The 26540-nt window shown below is 39.7% G+C and overlaps 1 protein-coding gene across 4 annotated transcripts in view; it reads left to right on the plus strand.

Annotated features, from left to right (window-relative positions):
• The window catches only part of LOC140463352 (uncharacterized), a 121161-nt gene that overhangs the window by 34282 nt on the left and 60339 nt on the right, over window positions 1–26540 (plus strand). For all 4 annotated transcript variants that reach the window (XR_011954661.1, XM_072557184.1, XM_072557185.1 and 1 more), the window contains one exon: window positions 401–500. Coding sequence is in view for 3 of the 4 variants with exons in the window: in XM_072557184.1 (XP_072413285.1) it covers window positions 401–500 (100 nt within the window). In the remaining variant the exon portion in view is untranslated. The remainder of the gene's footprint in view (window positions 1–400; window positions 501–26540) is intronic.

Consider the following 26540-nt stretch of genomic DNA (forward strand, 5'->3'; position numbering starts at 1 on the left):
TTGTTACTTTAAAAAGCTATAATCATGAAATTGTCTTGCACGGTTGGTGTTTCGCTTGAAATGAACTAGATTTTTATCTCTTGCTAATATAATTTTCTTAGTATTTTATACCGACATGTCCAAAGATGTGCAGGTTAGGTGAATTGGCCACGTTAAATCACCCATAATGTCCAGGGATGTGCAAGTTAGGTAAATTAGCCATGGGAAATGCGGGGTACTGAGGTAGGGTTGGGATGTCTGGGTGGGATGCTCTTCTGAGGTTCGGTGTGGGCTCGATGGTCTGAATGGCTCCCTACTACACTGTAGGGATTTTTGATTCTACGTAAACTTTCAAAGAAATGAATAACTATTCCCCCATTAATCTGTCATTGGACATTTTGACAATTGTTTCCTTTTCCAGATGGAGTGCTTGATCTGTCTACTAAGAAAAATCCTTCTGCCCGCAGTGTTTCCACAGACAAGACCCTGGGTTGTTCTACATCTACTGTTCTAGCTAAAGGGTGAGCATGAAGTTTGCCTTTAATTGTGTCTTTTAAGCATTTTCTTTTGTATTGGTTTGCATTAGGTTATCACTGAGAACACTGGGTATTCCTTCAGCTGTGTTCTTAATTAAGGAATTTCCTTTTTTTTTAAATTTAACAATGCACCAATAGCAAGGAATTGGTAGTTAACAAGGAAATTAATCAAATCTCCATTTAAGGTAAAAATCAGTTGCAGAGTGAACTAACTGATTTATTACCTTTTTATCTCTGTGAAATAAAAACTTGTTCCTTTCCTTTTCTGAAGAAGTCAGTTATTTAGGTATTTTTCCATTCTTGTAGGTATTTTGTTAACCTTGTTTGCTTGATGTAGTTAGTCATGATAATCAAAGAAAATAATCCTATTTCCCTTACAGACTTAATAATCAGAATTTTAATGTTGAATATAAATGAAAGTGCTTCAGAATTTGCTTCATAAACAGTATTCAGCATAACAAGAATTGTATTTATTCTCCAGACATTATTTCAAGTCATCTAAACTCATTCACAAGGTTCCAAAAAAAATCCATAAATTTAAAGACCAACACAAATACTCAATGAATTGGGAGGAAGCAAAAACTGTTTGACTGCCTTTCGTTTATAGTGATATGTGTGAGCATTTAGCCTAATTGATGGTGTTCTGCTGTTCTCATTGCACAAGACTTCTGTTCCCAATGTAGTATAATCTTTTTTGTAATATTAGTAATGAGAAACATATGTAATATGCAATTTATTGTCATACAAATTCTAATTTGTTTAAATGCAAGGATGTATGCCAAGTATACAGTTATCTGATTTCAGCAGTACAGAAAATGTGAAGAAATTCATCTGAACACCACTCCACTGAATTCAACAAACATTGTGAGCATGTATCCAAGAATTGCACTGTATCTTGGTGCTTCCTGTACCTTTTTTAAATGGCTGAGATTGAGAAGATAATCATAAGTGATTGGGTTGCCAATTCTCCAGGAATGTCCTGAAGTCGCAGGGAATTAAATATTAATATTTTGGACACTGATGTGAGCAACGCAGAAAATTGAGAACAATTGAGAGGAGATGGGGGAATTAGTGTAGGGCTGCACTGGGAAAGGAGGCGACTGGAATAAGATTTGGGAGGATTGAGAAAGAGAAGTGAAACTGTGAATATGATAGGGTGAGAGTAGCAACATCTTTTGCAGAGCCAGAAAAAGAAAAACAGCAAGATAATGAATAAAGTGCCAATTTCAAAGCAGCCATTCAATGAATGAGTGAAGCTTGGGGATTTTATTGCAGTTAAACAGAAATGGAAACTGAGATTCCTTTTCGAAAAAAATTGAGGGAGGGGAGGAGGAGGATTTTTGAACTGTCTATGGGACAGTTGGATGCCTCAGTGTGAGTGACTGTTGAAATAGAATTACAGTTCATTTAAAAAAGGAATGGGGTAAGTTTTTTTATAAAGAAAAGTTTGAAAGAACTGGGGGAGAATGAGGTTGTAGGATATATTGGAGGTGTCCTTGTGCAATGGAGTGTTTTAGAAAAATGAGTGCTGAACTAAGTTTAGAACAGCCAGTGATAAGTGCTTCAAATACCAAATCACATGCTCTTTGCGCACTGTTTTAGTCTACTTTCTGTTGGTCCATTCCAGCTGATTTTGACTTACGAAGTCTAAGTACAGGAAAGCTCACGAAGAATCTGAATCCAAGTAGATAAGGCTTTGTGTTATTGTGCACTCAGCTGTCAAATTAGACCAGAACTCCTGTTGACACAAACTGTGCGGAATATAACCTTATCTGTGACTTTAAGAAAGCTGCTGCTTTATGCAAAAAATATAATAATGGTATTGTGAGAGAAAGTTGTCTTATTTCCGTAGTATAGTCCGAGATCTCATGATCTTATCATAGGATGTTCCTTTGCAGCCACGAAGAGCTGAGATTAATGCTTGTCACTCGTCCACGTAATCTAAGCTCAGTAAACTCAGCAATGATTCAGTCTGGGATCTTCTGGTGTTTATACTTCAGTCTTAGGCTACAGATTAAAAATATATCTTTCCCTGGTTGATAAGAATATTAATAGAAACTGATGAGTACAACTGTACCCCAACTGTACAGGAATTGATTCTCGGTCTGTGTTACTAACTAACTTGAATAGGGTAGAAATGGAAGGCAGACAGTTAGCTTCTGTGCCAAAGGATGGGGAACATTCCTCTTCCTTACCTGTTGTTCCCTTCAGTACAGGGTTATCATTTCAACCTACTTTTAAAAATATAACTTGCATGTCTTATGATTTTTGTCATGACAACATTGACGTTCTCTTCCAAGTTGCTAAAATAATATTAATTGTCCACTGTCCCTATAATACAAAGTGATTACATTTTGAAAGTATTTTATGAGTTAATGATTTATTTTGGGGCATTCTTACGTAGTGCATTTCACAATGTCCATTCAATTTCTTTGTATTAACATCAAGGTTTTTTTTAAGGTATCAACTTCCTCGTGATGAAGCCACTAACTAGGTTGGCTTGTGCAGTGTATTGTGAAGAATGTGGATTATTTGCTTTATTTTGTGGACTACGTTTAATGCCTTTTTTTCTTAGAACAATAAAGACCAAGTAACTAACGAATCATTTTACAGCCTCTGAAAATATTGGCACTGCACATTACCTGCATTAAAATATTGAGAAGATTGCTTGTAATCAGGAGTTAAGTAAATTGACAAAATGTAGCCCTATGGAAGAGTGGGAGTTTTGAGCATTATTCTTTTTGATTTCAGGATATTTAGTACATTGCCTTTTTACTACAGATAACTTGTAATATAGAACTGCAATTGTTAACAAAAGTCCATGGCAAACATGCAGTATAGTATTGTAATAGATTATGAATTGGATAATATTGTATTCTAGAAAGGCATTGTCATTTGTAATTGAGAGTGTGGTGCTGGAAAAGCACAGCAGGTCGGGCAGCTTCCACGGAGCAGGAAAGTCAATGTTTTGGGCAAAAGCCCTTCAGGAAAGATAATTTCTGATGAAGGGCTTTTGCCCGAAATGTCCATTCTCCTGCTCCTCGGATGTTGCCTGACCTGCTGTACTTTTTCAGCACCACGCTCTCGACTCTAATCTCCAGCATCTGCAGTCCTCACTTTCGTATAGTCAGTTGTAATGTCAATTTTATTTATATGTCACTATTGGATTCCTTCTATTAATACTGTGGTGATAATATAATATCTTAGAGTCATAGAGCATGGAAACAGACCCTTCGGTCCAACTTAGCTGCACTAATCAGACATCCCAATCTGACCTAATCGCCATTTTCCAGCAGTTCGCTCATATCCCTCCAGATCCTTCCTGTTCATATATCCATCCAGATGCCTTTTAAATGTTGTAATTGTACCAGCCTCCACCATTTCCTCTGCTAGCTCATTCCATATACACACCACCCTCTGTGTGGAAAATGTTACCCCTCAGTTTTTTTTTTAATCTTTCCCCTCTTAGCTTAAACCTATGCCTCTAGTTTTGGACTCCCCACCCTAGGAAAAAGACCTTAGCTATTCATCCTACCTATGTCCCTCATGATTTTATAAACCTCTGTAAGGTCACCCCTTAGTCTCTGTGATGCTGTAGGGAAAATAGTCCCAGCCTATTCAGCCTCTCCGTATAGCTCAAACCCTCCAGTCCCGGCACCATGCTTGCAAATCTTTTGTCTACCCTCTCAAGTTTAACAACACCCTTCCAATAGAAGAGTGATCAGGATTGTGTGTGGTAAAATTTACTTATTTTAGAAAATTTCTTACTTGCAGCTTTGGAAAATCAGCATGAATTTTTACTATACTGTGGGCTGGATTTTCATACAGGTCAGAAGTGTGCCTGACTCCACTCATCGATCTCTATTAAGGAAGCCCTTGCTCTCCGTATTTTTGATTGGAGGAAAAGCGGGATGGAGTTGGGCATGCCTTTTCTGGAGATGAGCAAATGGAGAGGTTGAAAGGCCTGTCTCTATTTATCAGGACATCAGCTCATTTTAAAAAATGAATAATGGGCCCTCATAGCCTTACCAGACCCCTACCTACTCTTCATGCCTGTTATAGCTCCTCCATACCACTTTTCTCAGTATCCACAATGTATACAATCTTTGAGCCATTGGCAGGTCTTTGGAAATGATCCTGAAATAGACCAGTATTCAGAGGCTTTGAAAACATCTTTTTGAAAATAAAAAATGCCACTTTTATAGGGTTTTAAGCAATCAACCATACTCATTCATAGTCATAGCCATTGCCATAGAATCATAGGAGCTCACGGCATGGAAAAAGGCCCTTATGCCATAGAGTCTGTGCTGGTCAAAAACAAAACCTGTTTTTCAGCACTTGGGCTAGAGCCTTGTATGCCTTGGCATTACAACAGCACATATAAATACTTCTTTAATGTCATGAAGGCTTCTGCCTCTACCACACTGTCACAGAGTGAGTTCCAGATTCCCACCATCTACCAGGTGTGAAAACTTTCCTTCATATCATTTAGATTTCAGTAAGGGACAGGAAATGTATGTCCCTAATTTAACAAATGGTATCAACATCTGATGTAAACAAAGAAAACTATTAAGATTTAAGGGTGAGTTGGTAACCTTATTACAAGGTATGATGGTGGCTAGGAAATGGCTAATAATGATAGAATGAATGAATGCATTATGTCCAGGCCAAAAAAATGGAAAAGTAGCCCAGCCATAGCAACAAAAAAATTAAGGATAGGGAAAATGTGCTGATCTCAAGTCCCACTTCTCTGGGATTACCACAAAACTTAATGCTTTAATCACAGTATGCACAGTGATCTGTTTATTGGAATCAAGTGAACAGAAAACATTGATCAGGTCCGTTTACTTTACAAAAACACTGTTCATTAAAAATAAGCTATGAATTATCAACAGATGATTCTACTAGTTAAAGCTCTAACCATCTTCTAACCCCTCCCCACACATAGTCAAACATAGGCAAAGACAGAAAGAAAACTGGTTTTGTAGGTAAAGTACTGGGAACCACAGGCCACAGAATTGTTGGATAGCCCTTCTAGATTGCCAGGTCTTTCTGTTGTTTAATTTCTTATCTCCAGGCTTCTTCACTTCTTTACAGGTCACAAAGTCAGTTAGTTACTGATTATGGGCAATACTTTACAGCAATTGTTGGAGGACAAATAACCAGCTTTTTCAGACAGAAGGTATCTTTACCGCAGAGAAGGAGACACACAACCTGCTGTTCCAGCAATCCCAAGGCTTCTCACTGTGTTGTTCATATTCACATGTCATTTAACCACCCAGGAACCAATCAGAAAGTTTTTGTCAGGCTGATGACTATTGGTGTCCGTGACTTATCACAATTGCACAAATCAATCAGCTGCTTGTTGCTGACCAAGTCTATTCTGCACACGTCCCCAGCTACCAGGTTGTCTACAATCTGCTTCCCCCTAGTTGAACAAAACAGCTTTGTAAAAACCATTCACGGAATTTCAGAAATTTGTTTTTTTTTCAAAAGTGCAGCAGTTCTTTCACAGTCTTTGGTTTTACAAGTCCTTTTTCCATTCAGTCGACAATAATATTGGATTCTAAGAAGATAAAAGTAGCTAGAAACATTAGCAAGTCTGAGGATTAGAAGCAGTTTAGAATTCAAGGACAAAGAGAATAGAAAAGTAACTCATTGTCACTTGTATTTAGAAAAATATAGTGAAAAGTGTTGAAGTCGCCATACTCTAGTGCCTTTTTAATTACAAAAAATATTTTAAAAAAGGGAAATATTAGAGTATGAGTGTAAGCTTGGAACAGACTAAAAGAGGCTTGAATACAAATGTAGGTTGCTTACATTCCAAGTGGGAGATTTGATAATGTAGAACAAGGAAGTGGCAGAGCAATTGCATAACCACTTTAGTTCTGCCTTCATGGAACTAGCTACCTGACGAAGGAATAATGCTCTGAAAGCTTGTATTTTCAAATAAACCTGTTGGACTATAATCTGATGTGATTTTGAACCTTCACAGAAGAAGACAAATCTTTCCAAAAATACTTGGGAACCAAGTGGCTTCTGAGAGGAAGAATTGAAGAAAATTACTATTAGTAAAAATATAGTACTTGAGAAATTAGAATTATAAAATCCCGAAAGAGCAGAAAGATGCCATTCTGCTCATCAAGTCTGCATTGACCCTCTGAACAGCATTCCTCTCAGGCCCCTCCGTGACCCTGTGTTTACCGTGGGTAAACCACCTAGCCTACAATCCCTAGATACTGCATGCTAAAGATGCAACATGCTAAATTGACCCATCATGCCCAGGGTTATGAGAGCTCGGTGGTAAATTAGCCATAGTAAACGTGGAGTTACGAGAATATGTTGGGGATGTGGGATGCTCTTTGGAAGGTTAGTGCAGACTTGATGGGTCACACAGTCTCTATCTGCACAGGGATTCTAATGGGACTGAAAGCTAATAAATCTCCAGGGCCTGATAATATACATATCTGGATATTAAAGAAAATGCCATTGCTATGGGAACAGTGAATGCGTACAAATTACTCTAGATTCTGGAACCGTTTTGGTAGCTTGGATTGTTGCAAATATAGTCCCATTAGTTAATAAAAGGAGGGAGAGAGAAAACATACTTATAGACCAGTTAGCTTAACATGAGGAGGGAAACTTAGAGTCTGCTGTAAAGGATGTGATAACTTAGAAAATAGTTAGGCTGTGTCAACATGGATTTATGCAAGGGAAATCATGTTTGACAAACCTCCTCCGTATTTTGAGAACGTAACTGGTGAATAGGCAAGAGAGAATCAGTGGATGTGGTATATTTGAATTTTCAGAAAGGTTTTGGTAAAATCCCAAAGAGATTAGAGTGCAAATTTGAAGCACATGGATTAGGGTTATATACTGGCATGGATTAGGAATTAATTGGCAGACACGAAACACAATAGTTCCTTGTTGCTGACCAAACCAACTGTGTTGTGAAGAGGAGTCATATTAGACTTTATCTCTCCACAGATGCTGCTAGATCCCTATTTCTCCAGCACTTTGTTTTAAAGAGAAATAATTGTCTCTTTTTTCAGGTGTGGAAGGTGGTGAACAATGGGGTACTGCTATTCTTAACATATCAACAGTTTGGATGAGGAAATCAAAAATGTTTCCAAATTTGACAACAACTTGGAATTCAGAGTGATAAGAGAGATGTAAAGAGGGTTCAAGGGGATTTAAACAAATTGCATGAATAGACAAATGGCAGATGCGTTACAAAACTAGGAGAAATTGAGGACTGCAGATACTGGATGTCGGAGTCGGAAAGTGTGGTGCTGAAAAAGTACAGCCAGTCGGGGAGCAGGATGGCAGATGCATCATAATGTGAATGTGTGAAGTTATCCATTTCATTCAGAAAAGCAGATTCGCAGAGAAATACTTAAATGTGTTTGGGAAATGGTTTTTTGCAAGTTCTTGTACGCAACTCATTTGAAAGCAAGCGTGTAGGTGCAGCACATGGTGGAAAATTTTAGTCAACCTGTTGAGATGTTGATAATACACCTCTTGAACAGGTAGCTCTTGAGCTTGGGCCTTCTGGCTCAGAGACAGGAGCATTACTGCTGTGCCACAAGAGCTTTAAAATGCAAATGACATGCTGTCCTACACTGCAAAAGGATTTGAATACGAATATTATATCTTATAGTAACATGAACAACATTGGTGAGACTACATCAGGGATTATTGTGTGCAATTTTGACCTTTTTACCTAAGAAGGGATAAATTTCCATAGACTGAATGCAGCAAATGGTCACCAGAATGATTCCTGGCAGATTGTCATTTGGTTTCCTAGACCTGTATTCACTGGAGTTTAAAAAAATAAGAGGAGTCTCATTGAAACATAAAATTCTGATAGGGTGAAAAAATTGGATGCAGGGGTGATGTTTCCCTTTTTGGGGTGGGGGACTTGATCTCGAACAAGGTAGAGTCACAGGTAGCTAAGGTAGAAGACGATGCTTGGTATGCTTTCTTTTATTGGTCAGAGCATTGGATGTAGGAATTGGGAGGTCATGTTGTGGCTGAACAAGACATTGGTTAGGCCACTTTTGGAATATTGCGTGCAATTCAGGTCTCCTTCCTATCGGAAGGATGTTGTGAAACTTGAAAGAGTTCAGAAAAGATTTACAAGGATATGGCCAGAGTTGGAGGGTTTAACGTTAAACAGGCTGGGGCTGTTTTCCCTGGAGCGTGGGAGGCTGAGGGATGACCTTATAGAGGTTTATAAAATCATGAGGGGCATGGATAGGGTAAATAGGCATGATCTTTTCCCTGCAGTGGGGGAGCCCAGTACTAGAGGGCATAGGTTTCGGGTGAGAAGGGAAAGATTTAAAAGGGACCTAAGGGGAAATGTTTTAATGCAGAGGGTGGGACATGTATGGAATGAGCTGCTAGAGGAAGTGGTGGAGGCTAGTACAATTACAACATTTGAAAGGCATCTAGATGGGTATATGAATAGAAAGGGTTGAGAGGGATATGGGCCAAGTGCTGGCAAATGGGACTAGATTAAGTTAGGATATATGGACGGCATGGATGAGTTGGACTGAAGTGTCTGTTTCCGTGCTGTACATCTCTATGACTCTAAAGGGTCACAATCTCGGGATGTAGGGCCAACCATTTAGGAATGAGATGAGGAGAATTGTTTTCACTGAGTGGTGAACCTGCGGATTTCTCCACCACACAAAGCTGTGGAAATCAAGCCACTGAATATATTTAAGAAAGAAATACACTGTAGTTTCATTTCTACATATTTGAGGCCATGAGATGCATGGAGAGAGAGAAAGAGTGAGAGTCTGAAATAGAGGATCAGCCAAGATCATACTGAAATTGCAGAGCAGACTCAATGGTCGAGTTGCGAGCAAACTCTTATTTTCTACATTTAATCATATGTAATTAAACAGGTAGTGCAAAGACTGTTCAAAGAAATAAAAAATTATTACAAGGCTATGTCGATATCTATCAAACATTGTTTTCACCTCCCTACAGCTGTATAAATATTGATTGCTGAGATCTAAATTGATTGTCCATTCTTGGGCTGGGTACCTGTGCTTGTGACAATTGGTAGAAATATGTTTGGAGTTGGGAATCTTAGATTTGTTTGCCATTAACTATATTGAGTTGGTCTGACTTACTGAAAAAGGGTCTGTGTGTGTAGATTTTAACTTGTAAAAGTTTTCCTTTTTTATAAAGCTGCTTACACAACATTTTACATGAAGAATGAGGGAGATACACCACCATGAAACCGGTAATGGTTTTCTTTTTAATCGCCCATATATTTGGACTGATTGTGATTGCCTGCTCTTTCTTCTTTTTACGGTTTTACTAAGAGACAGGAAATATTCTTTTTTTTATATTTAGAGCCTTCAAACTGTTCTCATTTGATGGTTTCCTGACTGTAATAGATAAGTTGGCCATGTAGAATAAAACACTTGTTAATAGTTGAACAAAATGTTTTATTAAAATTCTAATTTTATTAAGTTGATGTTGTAATTGAAGATCAATTGTTGGTAAGTAGATGAGGAATTAAACCAAAGGGCAGTCAGACTCTTCAATTGGATATTAAAAGTTCTTGTGTAAGTATTGAATAACCTGGAGATCTACAAATATCCTGGCTGAGATTTCTTCAAAAAGTAATGTCAACAAAATATAATTATTCTGATCATTAATTTTTTTCCTTCCTGCAATTGTTTCCATGTGATAACAATATTTCACTAGCCTATGCAATAATATTATGGAAGATGTTTTAAACTTTGATTTGAAAGGCAGTAAATTAATGCAAATATGAATTGTTGCTATTATTAGCTAGTTATTAATTTGAGTTCCCACCTTTTAATATGAAACATGAGTTCTTTGTTATTATTTTAAAATTTCAGTGCCCAGACAAAAACATAATCATATTGAAACATGTATATGATGCTTACAAACATGAGTTAACTGAAATATTTGTTTTTGTGAATTCATTTGATCATAAATAAGTGTATTTCAATAAGAAGAATATAACACGAAAACTTAGGTTGTGAACTTCTTGCAATTACTGAGGACTAGAATAATTGACTGGCATGATAATTTATGTTCATGGATTGTGCATGAACCTAAGCAATGCAGCTATTTTGTTAAATAAAAATGCAGTCAGAATCATGAGTAATTACAAAACAGAAGGAGGCTATTTGGCCCACTGTATCTGTCATTTGTTCTGAGAACAATTCTGTGAATTTCTTCTTTCATGGGTAATGCTGGCAAGGAAAATCTTGCCTGTCCCTTATTGGTCTTGAATTGATTGGTTGGCTGGGACAGTTCAGAATGGTCCAGATTGCTGTGGGTCTGAAGTTCCATGTTGGCCAGACCAGGTAAGGAAGGCACATTTTCCTCCCTAAAGAGATAAAGGATATTTGAAGAAAGCAGAAACAGGGTACTGAATTGCATGTTCAGACATGATCATATTGAATGATGGAGCAGACTTGACTGGCCTACTCTGCTCATATATTCTGTTTCTAGGAATGAGATAGAGGAAAATGTTGATGTAATGGTTATGACACTGAACTGGCAATTAGTGAGGTGGATGGGTCCTTTAAAAGAATTGATGGTGATCGCCATTGTTGTCATTACTCAAGCTAGTTGTCAATTCCATATCTGTTAGTTGAATTTAAATGCTACCAGCTGCCAAAGTGAAATTTGAATCTGTGTCCTTGGAACATTAGCTACTGGATTACCAGTCCAGTGTCATAATCACAAAGCCATTATTTTCCATTATCTCACTCATAGAAACATATATTCGGCCTCCAGTCTTCGGGTAAGTGTCCTTCAAGGCAGCCATCGTGATCCACAGCAATGCAGAATCACCGAGCAGAAACTAATAGCCAAGTTCCATACCCATGAAGACGACCTCAACTGTGATCTTGAGTTCATGTCGCCCTAATGTAACCCCACCATACTGCTCTGTATTTGTAAAGTCTTCCTTACTGTCCTGTTTTGACACCATCACCTTAATAACGTATGATCTCTCTACCTTTAATTAATTTGTAGTTTTCAATTACTTGTTACTTTGGTTAGACCCTCGACCCTGTTATACCTGTTATGTTGTTCCAGCTGTTTGGTTCGTCTCCAGCACCACCTTATTTTTAATATTTGTAATTTTCTCTCTGCCTCAATTAACTGGATTGTAGGATCAACCCCTTCACTTACTGTTCAACTGTAGACACTTTTTACTCGCACTGGCATTTTTGATCACTCGCAGAGACTTATTGTTCGATACTCAACTCATGCTAGTTGTATAATCTTTTGATCTCTCTGACGATAGATTCTGTGCCTGTATGCTTTTCTTCACTTCACCTGACAAAGGGGCAGTGCTCTAAAAACTTGTGATTTCAAATAAAACTGTTGGATTATAACCTGATGTCATGTGACTTCTGACCTTGTCCACCCCAGTCCAACACCAGCACATCTGCATTCACAAACTTGATTGAGATTTTTTAGGCATGATCTCCTCCACCCAAAGCCATGGTGCTTACTGCTAATAAGTCCGTATTACAATTTTGTCTCGATCCAGGAAAAAAGAAGCTGTGAATTCCTAATATGTACATTTTGATGTGACATACCAGAACATATTCAATATTGTCTTTGGTGGGTGTAATTTATGATCTGTAAGAAACACCATGTTCATATCCAATCCTACTGACTTTAGCTAGCATGTGAGCAAATGCTTGAGCTGTGTCTCTGAATGATTGGAATGGGAGCAATTTATTTTTGGGACCTGAACTAAAACATGCTAGGAAATATCTAAAACATTTTAGACAGTTTGATTTTAGTATCATGTAATATCATGTTTGCTTCGTATCACATATTTAGTATTATCACTAAATGGGGGTTGTTTTAGCTCAATTGGCTGGATGTTTGGTTTGCACAGCAGTGTGGGTTCAGTTCCCATCACTGGCTACGATTACTGTGAAGGTTTCTCCTTCTTAACCTCTCCTCTCGCTTGAGTATGGTGGCCCTCAGGTTAAATCGCCACCTGTCATCTCTCTCTAATGAGAGAGCAGCCCTATGGTTTGGTGAGGTGATGGTGACATAGGATCATCAATGAATAAAACTAGTAATAGCATTAGTATATATGTTACCAGCAATCTAATTATGCCCTATAACAGGTTAATCAATTCATAATCTTCCTCTCTGTTACCTACTTTGCTTTCAAACCATCAATAGATTACTCTGGGATTTGGACTTGCTAATAATATTCAAACAGTTGCAATTCACAACTTCACATTTGTGCTAGGTTAGTTGGTTTTGTTATATTTATCATGTTTGTGCCATTTTTAGAAATTGGTTGTCTTTTACTAAAGCATAAATACACCAGCTGTAATTTTGGTTTAAGCAATAAAACAGGAGTTTATTACACAAAAGAAATAATAAATAAAATAAACCAAAACCAAGCTAATTATGATAGTTGAAAGATTTCAAAATATGCAACAAATGAAAAACCCATCTTTTCCCCAACCCTATTAGATAACAGCTACTGAAAAACCAGAGAAATCTCCCTTCCTTCTCAAATTTGTGTTTAACCTGACTACTTTATTCCTTTTTTCCTGTCCTGTGAGCTGTGACATCTTTTCCTTGATTCATCACACAGATGAGATCTTAGCCTTCCTTAGCTTTGAATAACCAATGCAAATCAGTAAGGTGGTAAAAACAATGACTGCAGATGCTGGAAACCAGATTCTGGATTAGTGGTGTTGGAAGAGCACAGCAGTTCAGGCAGCATCCAAGTAGCTTCCACCTATCCACTTCACCCTCTCCTCCCCGACCTATCACCTTCATCCCCTCCCCCACTCACCTATTGTACTCTCTGCTACTTTCTCCCCACCCCCACCCTCCTCTAGCTTATCTCTCCACGCTTCAGGCTCACTGCCTTTATTCCTGATGAAGGGCTTTTGCCCGAAACGTCGATTTCGAAGCTACCTGGATGCTGCCTGAACTGCTGTGCTCTTCCAGCACCACTAATCCAGAATGCAAATCATTAACCAAACATTTCTAGTCTCAAAGTTTACACAACTACACTCCTTCACTGAAATAACTTGTTTCCTTAGCTTAGAGGTTTATAAAATCATGAGGGGCATGGATTGGATAAATAAAGTCTTTTCCCTGGGGTGGGGAGTCCAGAACAAGAGGGCATAGGTTTAGGGTGAGAGGGGAAAGATATAAAAGGGACCTAAGGGGCAACTTTTTCGCACAGAGAATGGTGAGCTGCCAAAGGAAGTGGTGGAGGCTGGTACAATTACAGCATTTAAAAGGCATCTGTATGAGTATATGAATAGGAACGGTTTAGAGGGATATCGGCCAAGTGCTGGCAAATGGGACTAGATTAGGTTAGGATATCTGGTCGGCATGGATGAGTTGGACCGAAAGGTCTGTTTTTGTGTTGTCCATCTCTGTGACACTATGACTTAAGGCGGATTGCCCCTTGTGGGGCAATCTAGAAAGAGAGGTCATAATTTAAGAACAGTAAATTTAAAATAGAAAACAAGAAGAATTACTTCTCTCAAAAGGGTCATGAATCTGTAGAATTGACTAAAGTGCAGTGGATGCCAGGACACTGAATAATTTAGGGAAAAGACAGACAGATTTTTAACTAGTAATGGGTTAAAGGGTTATGGGGAACAGGAAGGAAAGAGGAGTTAAAGCCAAGATGAGATCAGTCATGATTGCATTAAATGACAGAGTCCTCTGTCCACCCCGGAGGCTCCCTGCCTTCAGTCCTGATGGAGGGCTTTTGCCCGAAACATTGATTTACCTGCGCCTCGGATGCTGCCTGACCTGCTATGCTTTTCCCGCACCACTCTAATCTAGACTCTGATTTCCAGCATCTGCAGTTCTCACTTTTGCCTTAAATGACAGAACAGGCTTAAGGGCTTGAATTGCACACCCCTGCTCCTAGTTCTTACATTCATGCTCTAACTGTTAAGTGCTTTGGTGATATCACATCTGGATAACTGCCTATGACTTGTTAGTCTGCAAACAAAAAGGAAGCAATTACTTTGCTCAGGTGTATTATAGAATCCCCAAACAGTTAGGGAGAGATAGAAAAACAGATATGTAGGGAAATCTCAAATGTATTAAAAAGATAGTTCAGTAATATTAGGGATTTTGACTTCAGTATTAATGGATAAGACCCTATGAAAGGCTTAGAGGGGGTGGAATTCTTAAAATGTATCTGGGAGAACTTTTTAAAGTTAGCATGTATAAAATCCTAAAAGACGGGGCAAGTGCTAGACCCAATTTTAGGGAAGGGGGGCAGGCAAGTGGTAGATGTGGCAATGAGGGAGCAGTTTGGTGATTGTGACCATAACTCAATAATATTTAAAGTAATAATGGTTAAGGACAAAGCTGGACTGGAAATAAAGATGCTAAGTTGGGGGAAGCCCAATTTTAAAAAAGGGTAGGATCTGGACAAGTGGACTGGGTGTAGCTACTTGCAGGAAAATCCATGTTAGAGCAGTGGACCCTATTGAATAGGTCAATAGTGAAAGTGTAGGGCCAACATGCTCCCATAAAGGTGAAGGGTGGGACCCACAGGGCAACGAACCCTGGATTTCAAGTGATTTACAAGATTGGATGAGAAAAATAGAAGCTTATGTTAGACAACAAAGACTCAAAGCAGCCGATGTCCTAGAATAATACAGAAAATGCAGGGAATTGTTTAAAAATAAAATTGAGAGGTAAGAGCGGGCATGCAAAAAAAGCATTGGTGGATAATGTTTAGGAAAATTTGAAAAGCTTTTTAATTTCACTCATGGAACATGGGCATCGCTAGCTGGCTAGCATTTATTCCTTGTTCCTAGTTTCCCTTATGAAGGTGGTGGTGAGCTGCCTTCATGAACCACTGCCGTCCACATGTTGTAGGTTGATTTACAATGCCGTTAGGGATGAAATTCCAGAAGCTTGACTCAACATCACCGAAGGAACAGTAATATGTTTCCAAGTCAGATGGTGAGTGATTTGGAAAGAAACTTGCAGGTGATCATGTTGTCCTTCCAGATGAAAATAGTCATGAAGTTTTGGAAGGTGCTGTCTAAGGAGTTTTGGTGAATTTCTGCAGAGCATCTTGTAGTTAGTACACACTGCTACTATTGACTATCAGGGAGTGGATAGTAGTGAACATGATTTTGATCAAGCAGGCTGCTTTATTCTGGATGGTGTCAAGCTTCTTGAGTAATTTGGAGCTGCTCCCATCCAGGCAAAGTGAGGAGTACTCCATCACACTCCCGACTTGGGTCTTGTAGATGGAAAGGCTTTAGGGAGTCAGGAGATGAGTTAATTGCCTCAGAATTCCTAGTGTCTGACCTGCTCTTGTAGCCACTTTGTATATATGGTGAGTCCAGTTGAGTTTCTGATCAATGGTAACCCCACAGGATGTTGATAGCAGGGGATTCAATGATGTAACACCTTGAATGTCAAGGAACGGTCGTTAGATTGCTTCTTATTGGAGATGGTTATTTCCCTGCATTTTGTGAGGTACGAATGTTACTTGTCAGTCTCTTCACCAGTTTCCTCATTTCCCCTCCCCCACTTTACCCCAATTCCAACCTGCCAGCTCAGCACCCTCAAGACCTGTACTACCTGCCAATCTTCCTTCCCTCCTATCTGCTCCACCTTCCTCTCCAACCTATCATCTTCATCCCCACCTCCATCTACCTATTGTACTGTTAGCTACCTTCTCCCCAGTCCCACCCCCTCCCATTTATCTCTCCACCCCGGAGGCTCCCTGCCTCATTCCTGATGAAGGGCTTTTGCCCAAAACGTCAATTTTCCAGCAGCTCGGATGCTGCCTGACCTGCTGTGCTTTTCCAGCACCACTCTAATCTTGACACTTTTTAATCCAAGCCTGAATATTGTTCATATCTTGTTGCATTTGAACATGGATTACTGAGGACTTAATAATGGTGCTGATCATTGGTAAACATTCCCACTTCTAAAGTAAAAGCAAATTACTGCAGATGCTGGAGTCTGAAACCTAAAGAGAAAATGCTGGAAAATCTCAGCAGATCTGGCAGCATATGTAAGGAGAGAAAAGAACTGACGTTTCAAGTCTAACTGACCCTTTGTCAAAGCTTAAAAAAAAGTGCACTTCTAACCTTATGATGGCGGTAAGGTTCATATTAGGAGCAAGAGAATAAGCAGGCAAACAGTAACCAAGGTGGCAACCTGTGTATTGAACTGGAAGAGACAGCTGAGGTTTCAAATGAATATTTGCATCTGTGTTCACAATAGAGAAAGATGAAGTAGTCCTACAAATCAGGGAGTGGGGCTGTGATATACTTGAACAAATTAATATTGTGAAGGTGGAAATATTAATGGTTTTAGCAGTCTTGAAAGTAGATACCCCCCCCCCCCCCCCCCCCCCAAAATATTGATGAGATGTATCCAAGGCTGCTGTGAGATGCAAGGGAGGAGGCTTCAGAGGGTCTGACATTCACTTTTAAGTCTTTTCTGGCTATATGAGATGATAGAGGGACGGCTAATGTGGTGTCACTGTTAAACCAGGGTCAAAGGGATAAACCAGGAAACAACAGGCTAATGAATCTCCTATCTGAGGTTGGAAAAAAACTTGGGGGACAGAATTAATCTCCACTTGGAGAGAAATGCATTCATCGGGGATAGTCAGCATGGTTTTGTAAGAGCAAGATCTGTCCAACAAATTTGATTTTTTTTTTGAGGAGGTGACTAAATGCATAGATGAAGGTAATGCAGTTGATGTTATCGCTATGGATTTTAGTAAGGCTACTGACAAGGTTCAGCAACATTGGCTTAGCAACAGGAAGCAAAGGGTGATGGCCAAAGTGTGTTTTTGTGACTGGAAGCCTATATCACAGGGTTTTGTATCACTGCCTACTTTGCTGTTTATTGTGTACATTAATGATCTGGACATGAATGTTGGAGATATCATCAGGAAGATTGCAGATATTGTGAAACTTGGTGATGTGGTAAATATTGAGGAGGAAAGCCTTGGCCTACAGGAAGACAAAGACAGGCTGAACAGTGGTAAATGGAATTTAAAAACAAAAGAGGTAATACATTTAGGGATGTACATCATGAAAATAGACCCTTCCAACTCATGCATCCTGACCAGATAACCTAAATTAATCTAGTCCCATCCCGTTCCAGACCTTTCCTATTCATGTACCCATCCAGATGTATTTTAAATGTTGCAATTGTACCAGCCTCCACCACTTCCTCTGGCAGTTCAATTCATATATGCACCACCCTCTGCATGAAAAGTTTGCCCCTTAGTTTCTTTCAAATCTTTCCCCCCTCACCTTAATCCTATGCCCTCTAGTTCTGGACTCCCCCACCCCTGGGAAAATACATTGTCTATTTATCCTATTCATGCCTCTCATGATTTTATAAACCTCTATAAGGCCACCCCTCAGTCTCCTTCACTTCAAGGAAAACTGCCCCAGCCTGTTCAGCCTCTTCCTATAGTTCAAACCCTCCAATCTTTGCAACATCCTTGTAAATCTTTTCTGAATCCTTTCTCAAGTTTCACAACATCCTTGCTATTGCAAGGAAACTAAAATTGAATGCAGTATTCCAAGTGACCTTGGGAGTACTAATGAAGTATGAGAATGCATGCAGAATGGTAGGATCTTAAGTACAGAAGCTCAGAGGGACCTTGGTATGCATGTCTATAGATCTATGAAGGCAGTAGGACGTGTAGATAAGTTGGTTAAGAAGGCACATGGGACACTTGGCTTTACCATCAAGACATTGAATATAAACAGAAAAGTTATGATGGAACTGTATATCACAATAGTTAAGCCACAGCTGGAGTATTTTGTGCAATTTTGGTCAGCACAAAAATAAGACAAATTAAAAAATAAGGGAACTGACGACATAGCCTTATTATTGCTAGACTATTAATCCAGAAACCCTGGTAATGGTTCTGGGCACCTGGGTTTGAATCCTGCCATCGCAGATGGTGGCATTTAAGTTCAATAGATATCTGGAATTAAGAATCTAATAATGACAATGAAACCAATGTCAATTGTCAGAAAAAAATCCATCTGGTTCACTCACGTCCTTTTAGGGAAGGAAGCTATTGTCCTTACCTGCCCTGGCCTACATATGACTCTGTAGCAATATGGTTGCCTTAAGGCAATAAGGGTTGAGTAATAAATGCTGGCCTGGCTAGTAATGCCCCCATCCCAGAAATTAATATAAAAATACGACAGGAAACACATGATTGCCCTGGAGATGTGCAAAAGCGATTCACTGGAATGTTGCCTGATCTAGTGATTCAGCTATGAAGAGACTAGATAGACTGAAGTTCTCTTCCTGAGTCAAAAGTCACACGCATCCAGGTTTATAGTCCAACAGGTTTATTTGAAATCACAAGCTTTCAGAGTGCGACCCTTCGTCAGGTGAAGTGAAGAGACACAGATGCAGGTACTCTTTGTCATCTAGTACTTGTCGGGAGTGTAGAGACTTCACCATGAGCATCTTGCCAGCACTCTTCCTCTGCCTCCACTTTTGCCTTCAAATAATCACCAAATGTTAAATAGATCATTGTTTGCAGCAAACCACCCAGCCTTCAGGCCAACATCGTCCACGATACCAAACAATTCTGTCATGAATACCACTGCAAGACAGGTCAGAATGTCGACACGGATACTACCACTACAGGTGGGGACACCACTCACCATGTGCATGGCAGATATTTGTGACTCAACCAACGTTGTCTATCTCATATAGTGCATGCAAGGATGCTGCGAGGCTAACAACAGATGAATGGACACCATACAATAATCGCCAGCTGGGGATGTTCCCTCCCAGTGAGGGAACACTTCAGCAGCCAAGGATATTTGGCCTCTGATCTTCAGGTCAATGTCCTCTAAGGGGGACTTTGAGACGTGCAGAGTTGCTAAGCAGAAGCTGATAGCCAAGTTCGATGGCCTCAACCAGGACCTCACCGTGCTATACACTTTCTCACACATACACACATACACACACACACACACACACACTCTCTCTCTCTGACACACAGTCACTCTCATGCACTTTCTCTCTAAAGCACAAACATGCACACAGACTCTCACACACTCGAGCACGTGCTCACACAAATCTATGGGGTGAATTTACATTTGCAGATTTGTATTTGCAGGTTCATTCTATTTTGTTCAAAAAAACACAATCTGCAGACAGTGACATTTTATAAATTCCTACTTTAGAAATAAAAACACTTTGACTCCAGATTAGGATGCAGATGAACTCCAAACAAGATTGTGTGCCTAAAATGCATTGTCTGACCAGAAATGTCACCTCTTTTATACTGATAAAACTTTAAGTTATCTCGGGGCAGTGACTTGAAAGAAATTCTGGAATTTACATATTAATTCAAACCTGCATCTCCATCCGAACTGATTAAAGACTTAACAGCTATCTAGGTTTGTTCATTACATTCCCATCAGTTGTATGACCCTTTGATCTATTATTTATAAATTTGATGACTGATGTACGCCCTCTCACATGCTACCTGAAAAGGAAGCAAGGTTCTGAAAGCTTGTGGTTTCAAATAAACCTATTGGACAACAACCTGGTGTCATGTGATTTTTGACTTTGTCCACTCCAGTCCAACACCGGCTCCTCCATGTCACAGAACTTATAGGCAGAGAAATCGAAAACTCAAACAACTGGTATGAGTGGAGTGTCGAATAATAAGTCTTTGCGGGTGACCCAGAGTATTAGACGGTGTGAGTAAAGTGTCAAATAGTAAATGAAGGGAATGACCTATAATCCAATTAATTGAGGCAGAGAGATAATTACAAAAAAATTAAAAGTAAGGTGGTGCTGGAGGCAAACTAAGTGACTGGAATAACATCTCAGGTGTAAGAGGCGTCTGCTGAGGGTCTAACCAGAGTAACAAGTAATCCAAAACTGTAAAAACTAATTAAGTTAGAGATCATAACAATTTATCAAGGTGATGGTGTTAAAACAGGACAGTAAGCAAGATTTTACAAATACAGAACAGTATGGTAGAATTACATGTTGTGCGCATAGACTCAAGATGTTGAGGCTGTCTTCATGGGTATGGAGCTTGGCTATCAGTTTCTGCTTGGTGATTTTGTGTTGTTGTGTCCAAAGTCCACTTTGGAGAACACTCACCCAAAGGTCAGAGACTGATTGTCCTTGAGTGCTGAAGTGCCCTCTGACTGGGAGGGAATATTCCTGTCTGGTGATTGTTATGTGGTGTTCCACTCATCTGTTGTTGAAGCATCTGTATGGTCTCGCCAGTACGCTATTCCTTGGCATCCCTGCTTGCAGCATGTGAGATAAACAATGTTGGCTGAGTCACATGAGTACCTACCGTGCATATGGTGGATGGTGTTCCCACATGTGATAGTAGTATCCATTGTTGATGATCTGACATATCTTGCAGAGATTGCCATGGCAGGGTTGTGTGAAGTTGTGGATGTTGTTCTGAAGGCTGGGTAGTTTGCTATGAACGATAGTCTGTTTTAAGGTTTGGTGGTTGTTTGAAGGTGAGAAGTGGGGCGCAGGGACGATCTTGGTGAGATGCTCATCATCATTGATGACATGTTAAAGGCTACAAAGAACATGGTATAGTCTTTCTGCTCCAGGAAAGTAATGGATGATGAAGGGTAGCCAATCAGTCATATTCAGTGTCCGTCTTCTGAGGAGGTTGTTGCAGTTTTTGAACGTGGTATGTCAGAACTGGCGATCAATGAATTGAGCATTGTGTTTCATTCTTATGAAGATGCCTTTCAAATTCTTTAGGTGTCCGTCACATTCTTCCTCATCTGAGCAGATCCATTGTATGCACAGGGCTTGTCCGTAGGAGATGGCTTCTTTGGTATATTTATGGTGGAAGCTAGAGAAGTGCAGCATCGTGAGGTTATCCATGGGATTGCGGTAGAGTGAGGTACTGATGTGTCTCTCATTGATGGAGCTGCATGTGTCCAAAAATTAGGCTGATTCTGAAGAGTAGTCCATGGTAAGTCTGGTTGTGGGATGAAACTTGTTGATATCGCTATGTAGTTGTTTCAGTGATTCCTTACCATGAGTCCAAAGGAAGAAAATATCGTCGGTGTAGTTGGTGTATAGCTTTGGTTGGAGGTCCTGCGCAGCAAAGAAATCTTACTGGAACATGTGCATGAAAATGTTTGCATATTCGGGTGCAAATCTGGTCCCCATGGCTATTCTGTGTTTCTGGATGAATAGCTGGTTGTCAAAGGTGAAGATGTTGTGGTCAAGGGTGAAGCAGATGAGTTGTGGGATGGCGTCTGGAAATTGGCACTTGTTGGTGTTGAGTACTGAGGCTATTGCAGCAATGCTGTCATCGTGGGGGATGCTGGTGCAGAGTGCCAAAATGTTCATTGTGATGAGGAATGTTCCTGGTTCAACTGGTCTGTGGGTGCTGAGTTTCTGTAAGGAATCTGTAGTGTCATAACAAAAGCTTGGGCTTCCTTTCAAAATGCCTTCAACAAAGCCAGAGAGGTTCCCACACAGAATCCCATTGCCTGACAATATGGGACACCCAGGTGCGTTGGCTTCATGTATCTTCGGAAGGCAGTAGAAATCTCCTATGTGAGAAGTATGCAGAATGAGAGTTCATAGGATACTCTGAAGATCTGGATTAAAGGTCCTGATCAGTCTGTTGAGGTGACAGGTGCATTCTTTGGTCGGATCAGCAGGTAGTTGCCCGTAGTGATCCTGGTTCAGTTGTCGGTATGCTTCTTTTCAGTACCCGATCTTTGGGTAAATGTCCTCCAAGGCGGACTTCGAGATGCACAACAACATAGAATCGCTGATAGCCAAGTTCCATACCCATGGCCTCAACTGTGATTTTGGGTTAATGCCACCCTACATTTAACCCGACCGTACTGTTCTGTATTTGTAAAATCTTCCTTACTGTCTTGTTTTAACACCATCACCTTGGTAAATTGTTATGATCTCTCAACCTTGATTAGTTTGTGGTTTTGGATTGCATATTACTTTGGTTAGACCCTTGGCACGCGACTCTTATACCTATCGTGTTATTCCAGTCATCTAGTTTGTCTGCAGCACTATCTTATTCCTCATTTTTTGTAAGTATTTCTCTGCCTCATTTAATCGGATTATAGGCCATCCCCTTCATTTACTATTCAGCTATTGTAACTTCACTCGCACCACTTACCATACGGCCACCTGTAGAGACTTATTATTTGACCCTCCACTCACACCAGTTGTATGATCTTTTGATCTCTCTGCCTATAACTTCTGTGTCTGTGTGCTCTTCTCTTCACTTCATCTGATGAAGGGACTATTCTCTGAAAGTTTATGGTTTCAAATAAACTTGTTGGACCTGATGTCATGTGAATTCTGACTTAGTCCACTCCAGTCCAACACCGGCACCTCCACATCATGGCTGCCTTCTTTTCCTTAAAGCTGAGGGAAGGATCACATTGAGGTGTACAAAACTCTGAGGAGCATAGACATGGTAGATAGGGAGAATTTTCCTGCTTAATAGAGGGGTCAGTAACCAGGGAGCATGATTTTAAGGTAAGAAACAGGGAGTTTTAGAGGGGATTTGAGGAATTTTTTTTTATCCGGAGAGTTATGGAAGTACCTGGAAGTCACCACCTGAAAGAGGGTAGAGACAGGAACATTCAAGACCTTACAAAACTATTTAGATGAGATCTTAAAATGCCATAGCAATCAAGGTTACAGGTGAAGTGCTGGAAACTGGGATTGGGATAGATGGATGTTTGACTGGCGCAAAGTAATTTGTCGTGACATGACCCTGGACAGAAAATATAGAATTTTAATTTAAAATCTGTAGGATGTTTGAATTACATAGACAGAACATAGAATTATCGAAATATACAGCATGGAAACAGACACTTCGTTCCAACTCGTCCATGCTGACCAGATAACCCAACCCAATCTAGTCCCACCTGCCAGCACCTGGCCCATGTCCCCCCAAACCCTTCCTATCCATATACCCATCCAGATGCCTTTTAAATGTTGCAATTGTACCAACCTCCACCACTTCCTCTGGCAGATCATTCCATACAGGCATCACCGTCTGCATGAAAAAGTTGCCCCTTAGGTCTCTTTTATATCTTGCCCCTCTCACCCTAAACCTATGCCCTCTAGTTCTGGACTTCCCCACCCCAGGGAAAAGACTTTGTCTATTTATCCTATCCATGCCCTTCATGATTGTATAAACCTCTTTAAAGTCACCCCTCAGCCTCTGATGCTCCCGGGAAAACAGCCTATCCTATACAACCTCTCCCTATAGCTCAAATCCTCCAATCCTGGCGACATCCTTGTGAGTCGTTTTTGAACCCTTTAAAGTTTCACAACATTCTTTCAATAGGGTGGAGAACAGAATTGCATGCAATATTCCAAAAGTGGCTTAAGCAACATCCAGTACAGACGCAACATGACATCCCAACTCCTATACTCATTGATCTGACCAATAAAGGAAAGCATACCAAACGCCTTCTTCACTATCCTATCTACCTGCAACTGTACTTTCAAGGAGCTATGAACCTGCACTCCAGGGTCTCTTTGCTCACCAACACTCCCCAGAACCTTGCCTTTAAGTGTTTAAGTCCTTGTCAGAGAAGTTCACTTTTAAGCTTGTATAAAGGCTGGTTAGAGTTTGTGTACTGTCCTTACTTTTCGTTGCCACAACACTAGGTCAACATCTCTGCATCGAGCATCCCAGCATATAGCAGAGAAACCGCTAGGCTGTATCCTAGCATTAGAGGTCCGATTTACTAGGAAAATCTAGAACATTTCTTAGTAATTAAAAGGAATTGGCCAGCAGTCTGGGAGTATACAAGACGTTGACTGAAATTCTTTGTTCAGCACCACAACCATTACTTGTCAGTATGATCAAACCTACCCATTTACACAAAAAAACAGCCTTTGGATTCATGATGCAGGGAAACACTCAGTGCAGGAATCAGTGATGCCCTGTTTGACACCATCAGCTGCCATCAGGTAACTTTAAATGTCCAGAGTGAACATTAGTAAATAGGTATTGGATAAATGAGAATATGGATAGTAGGGTAGGCTGACAGCTAGGTGAAATAGTAGTTGTTAGGGAGAGAGTTAGGGCAGTAGGTGGGTCAGGAGGTAGTTGGATCAGGTCAAGAAGGGTTATCATGTCAAACTAGTGAAATCAGGTTGGAGGGGTTAGGCCAGGTGATGAAACTAGCCAAGTTGGGGCAGGAGTTCAGGTCAGGTGTTGTCAGAATGTTTGCAGGGTCAGTTATACAGTTACCCAGGAATTATGTCAGACGTCATATGAAACTAGGTTATAGGCCAACAGGTTTATTTGAAATCACAAACTTTTGGAGCGCTGCTTCTTTGTCAGCTCCTTCACCTGACAAAGGAACAGTGCTCCAAAAGTTTGTTTGTCATGATCAGGTTAATATATTGGAATATCGTTGGTCTTTTTTTATACACTCACAGGAGATGGGTGCTGCTGGCAAAGCCAACATTTATTACTTGTCCCTAGATGCCCTTGGAATGTGGTGATGACTTTGTTGAACTCCTGCAGTTTTGTCTCCTACTCAATTGAAGACTTTATTGGAAGGTCTCATGAAGCATAGAAATTGTCGGTTTGAAAATAAAACATCCTGATGAATTCCCATTTTAATTTGTGGGATTAAGACTTGTAAAATGCAATTTAGGATCGGTGCAGTTGGGCTATGTATGAAGTTATGCTCGGCAAGTGGAATAGACACCCAAATAAATCAGGAGAATTGAAGATTTTGGAATTGTTGAAGAACCAATTGGACACTGTAGCAGGGGAAGTTTAGGAGTATGTGTTTTTGGAGATTATTTTAAAATAATTGTTGAAATGTTAAACTTGATGCCACATTGAGCAGACTGCTGTTTAATGGGCGTGTTTGCTTTTGTTTATCAAGGAATAGAAACATTGAACATTGAAACAAAACATTCCTTAATAAGTTGAATTTATAATTAAAAAGAATGCAGCAACTCAGCTCGCCACCTATCTCCCTAAACTCATGAGGTATAAATTTTCTCTATCAGTTGTCAGGAGCCAAAGCAAACGTTCTCTTGTTGACCTTTTGAGCAAGATGACCTACAATTCAGTGCAGGTTGGCACTTATAGGCTACAGATTATCCAGTGTAAGCAATGTCATACTGGACTGCTTTCTTACAGTTATTAGTGATCTTTACAATGTATCTAATCTATGTCTCTATATATCTGCAAAGTCTCCACTAAAGTATTTTGATATGTTTCCTTTCCACTCATCTGACCTGTTGTCATCAAACTTGCATGCATAAGTCTTATTTGAGTACACAGTTGATGAGAAGGTATCCTGTTAATATTCTACAAATATGATTTTTTTTTTAAAAGGTGTGTGTGCGCAACTGCTGGTTTTGTGTTTCATTATAGAAATACTATTATCTAGTATTAGTAGAATACTAATTGTATCTGCCATCCAGAAGTAGTTCTGAACATAAGATTGAAAACATTATCAAAAGGAAAAAAAGTCAAAAATAATGTGATGGAATTGGTGTAATAAGAAAATCAGATTGGGTAAGTGAAAATTATTTGGTTTGTGATCAGCAATTTGAAACATTGCATTTCGATTTGATAAAGGCGTTTAAAGTTTTGACAAAATTGATAAGGAGAAACCATTTTTAGTGGAAGGAAAGTCAGTAACCAAAGGATGCAGATTTAAAGCATTTGCTGAAATAACCAGAGGTGAGATTAGTGTTTTTTTTTCTGTGGAATTGTTATCAACAAAAATGTAATACCTGAAAGGTTAGTGAAAGCAGAATCAGTATAATTTTCAAAAAAGAGTTGGATAAATGCTTGAAGAGCAAACAACTTGGAAGTTTATGGGAAAAGATCAGGGCCATGAGATTAGTTAAATCTTTCAAAGAGCTGGCATGGAACAATAGACCAACTGACTCTATCTTTATATCATTTTATGATTTTCGTGGGTATGAAAACAATAGCATGATTTCCTAAAA

Source organism: Chiloscyllium punctatum, chromosome 38 (genome assembly GCF_047496795.1).
Source record: "Chiloscyllium punctatum isolate Juve2018m chromosome 38, sChiPun1.3, whole genome shotgun sequence".
In the NCBI taxonomy this organism is placed as follows: domain Eukaryota; kingdom Metazoa; phylum Chordata; class Chondrichthyes; order Orectolobiformes; family Hemiscylliidae; genus Chiloscyllium; species Chiloscyllium punctatum.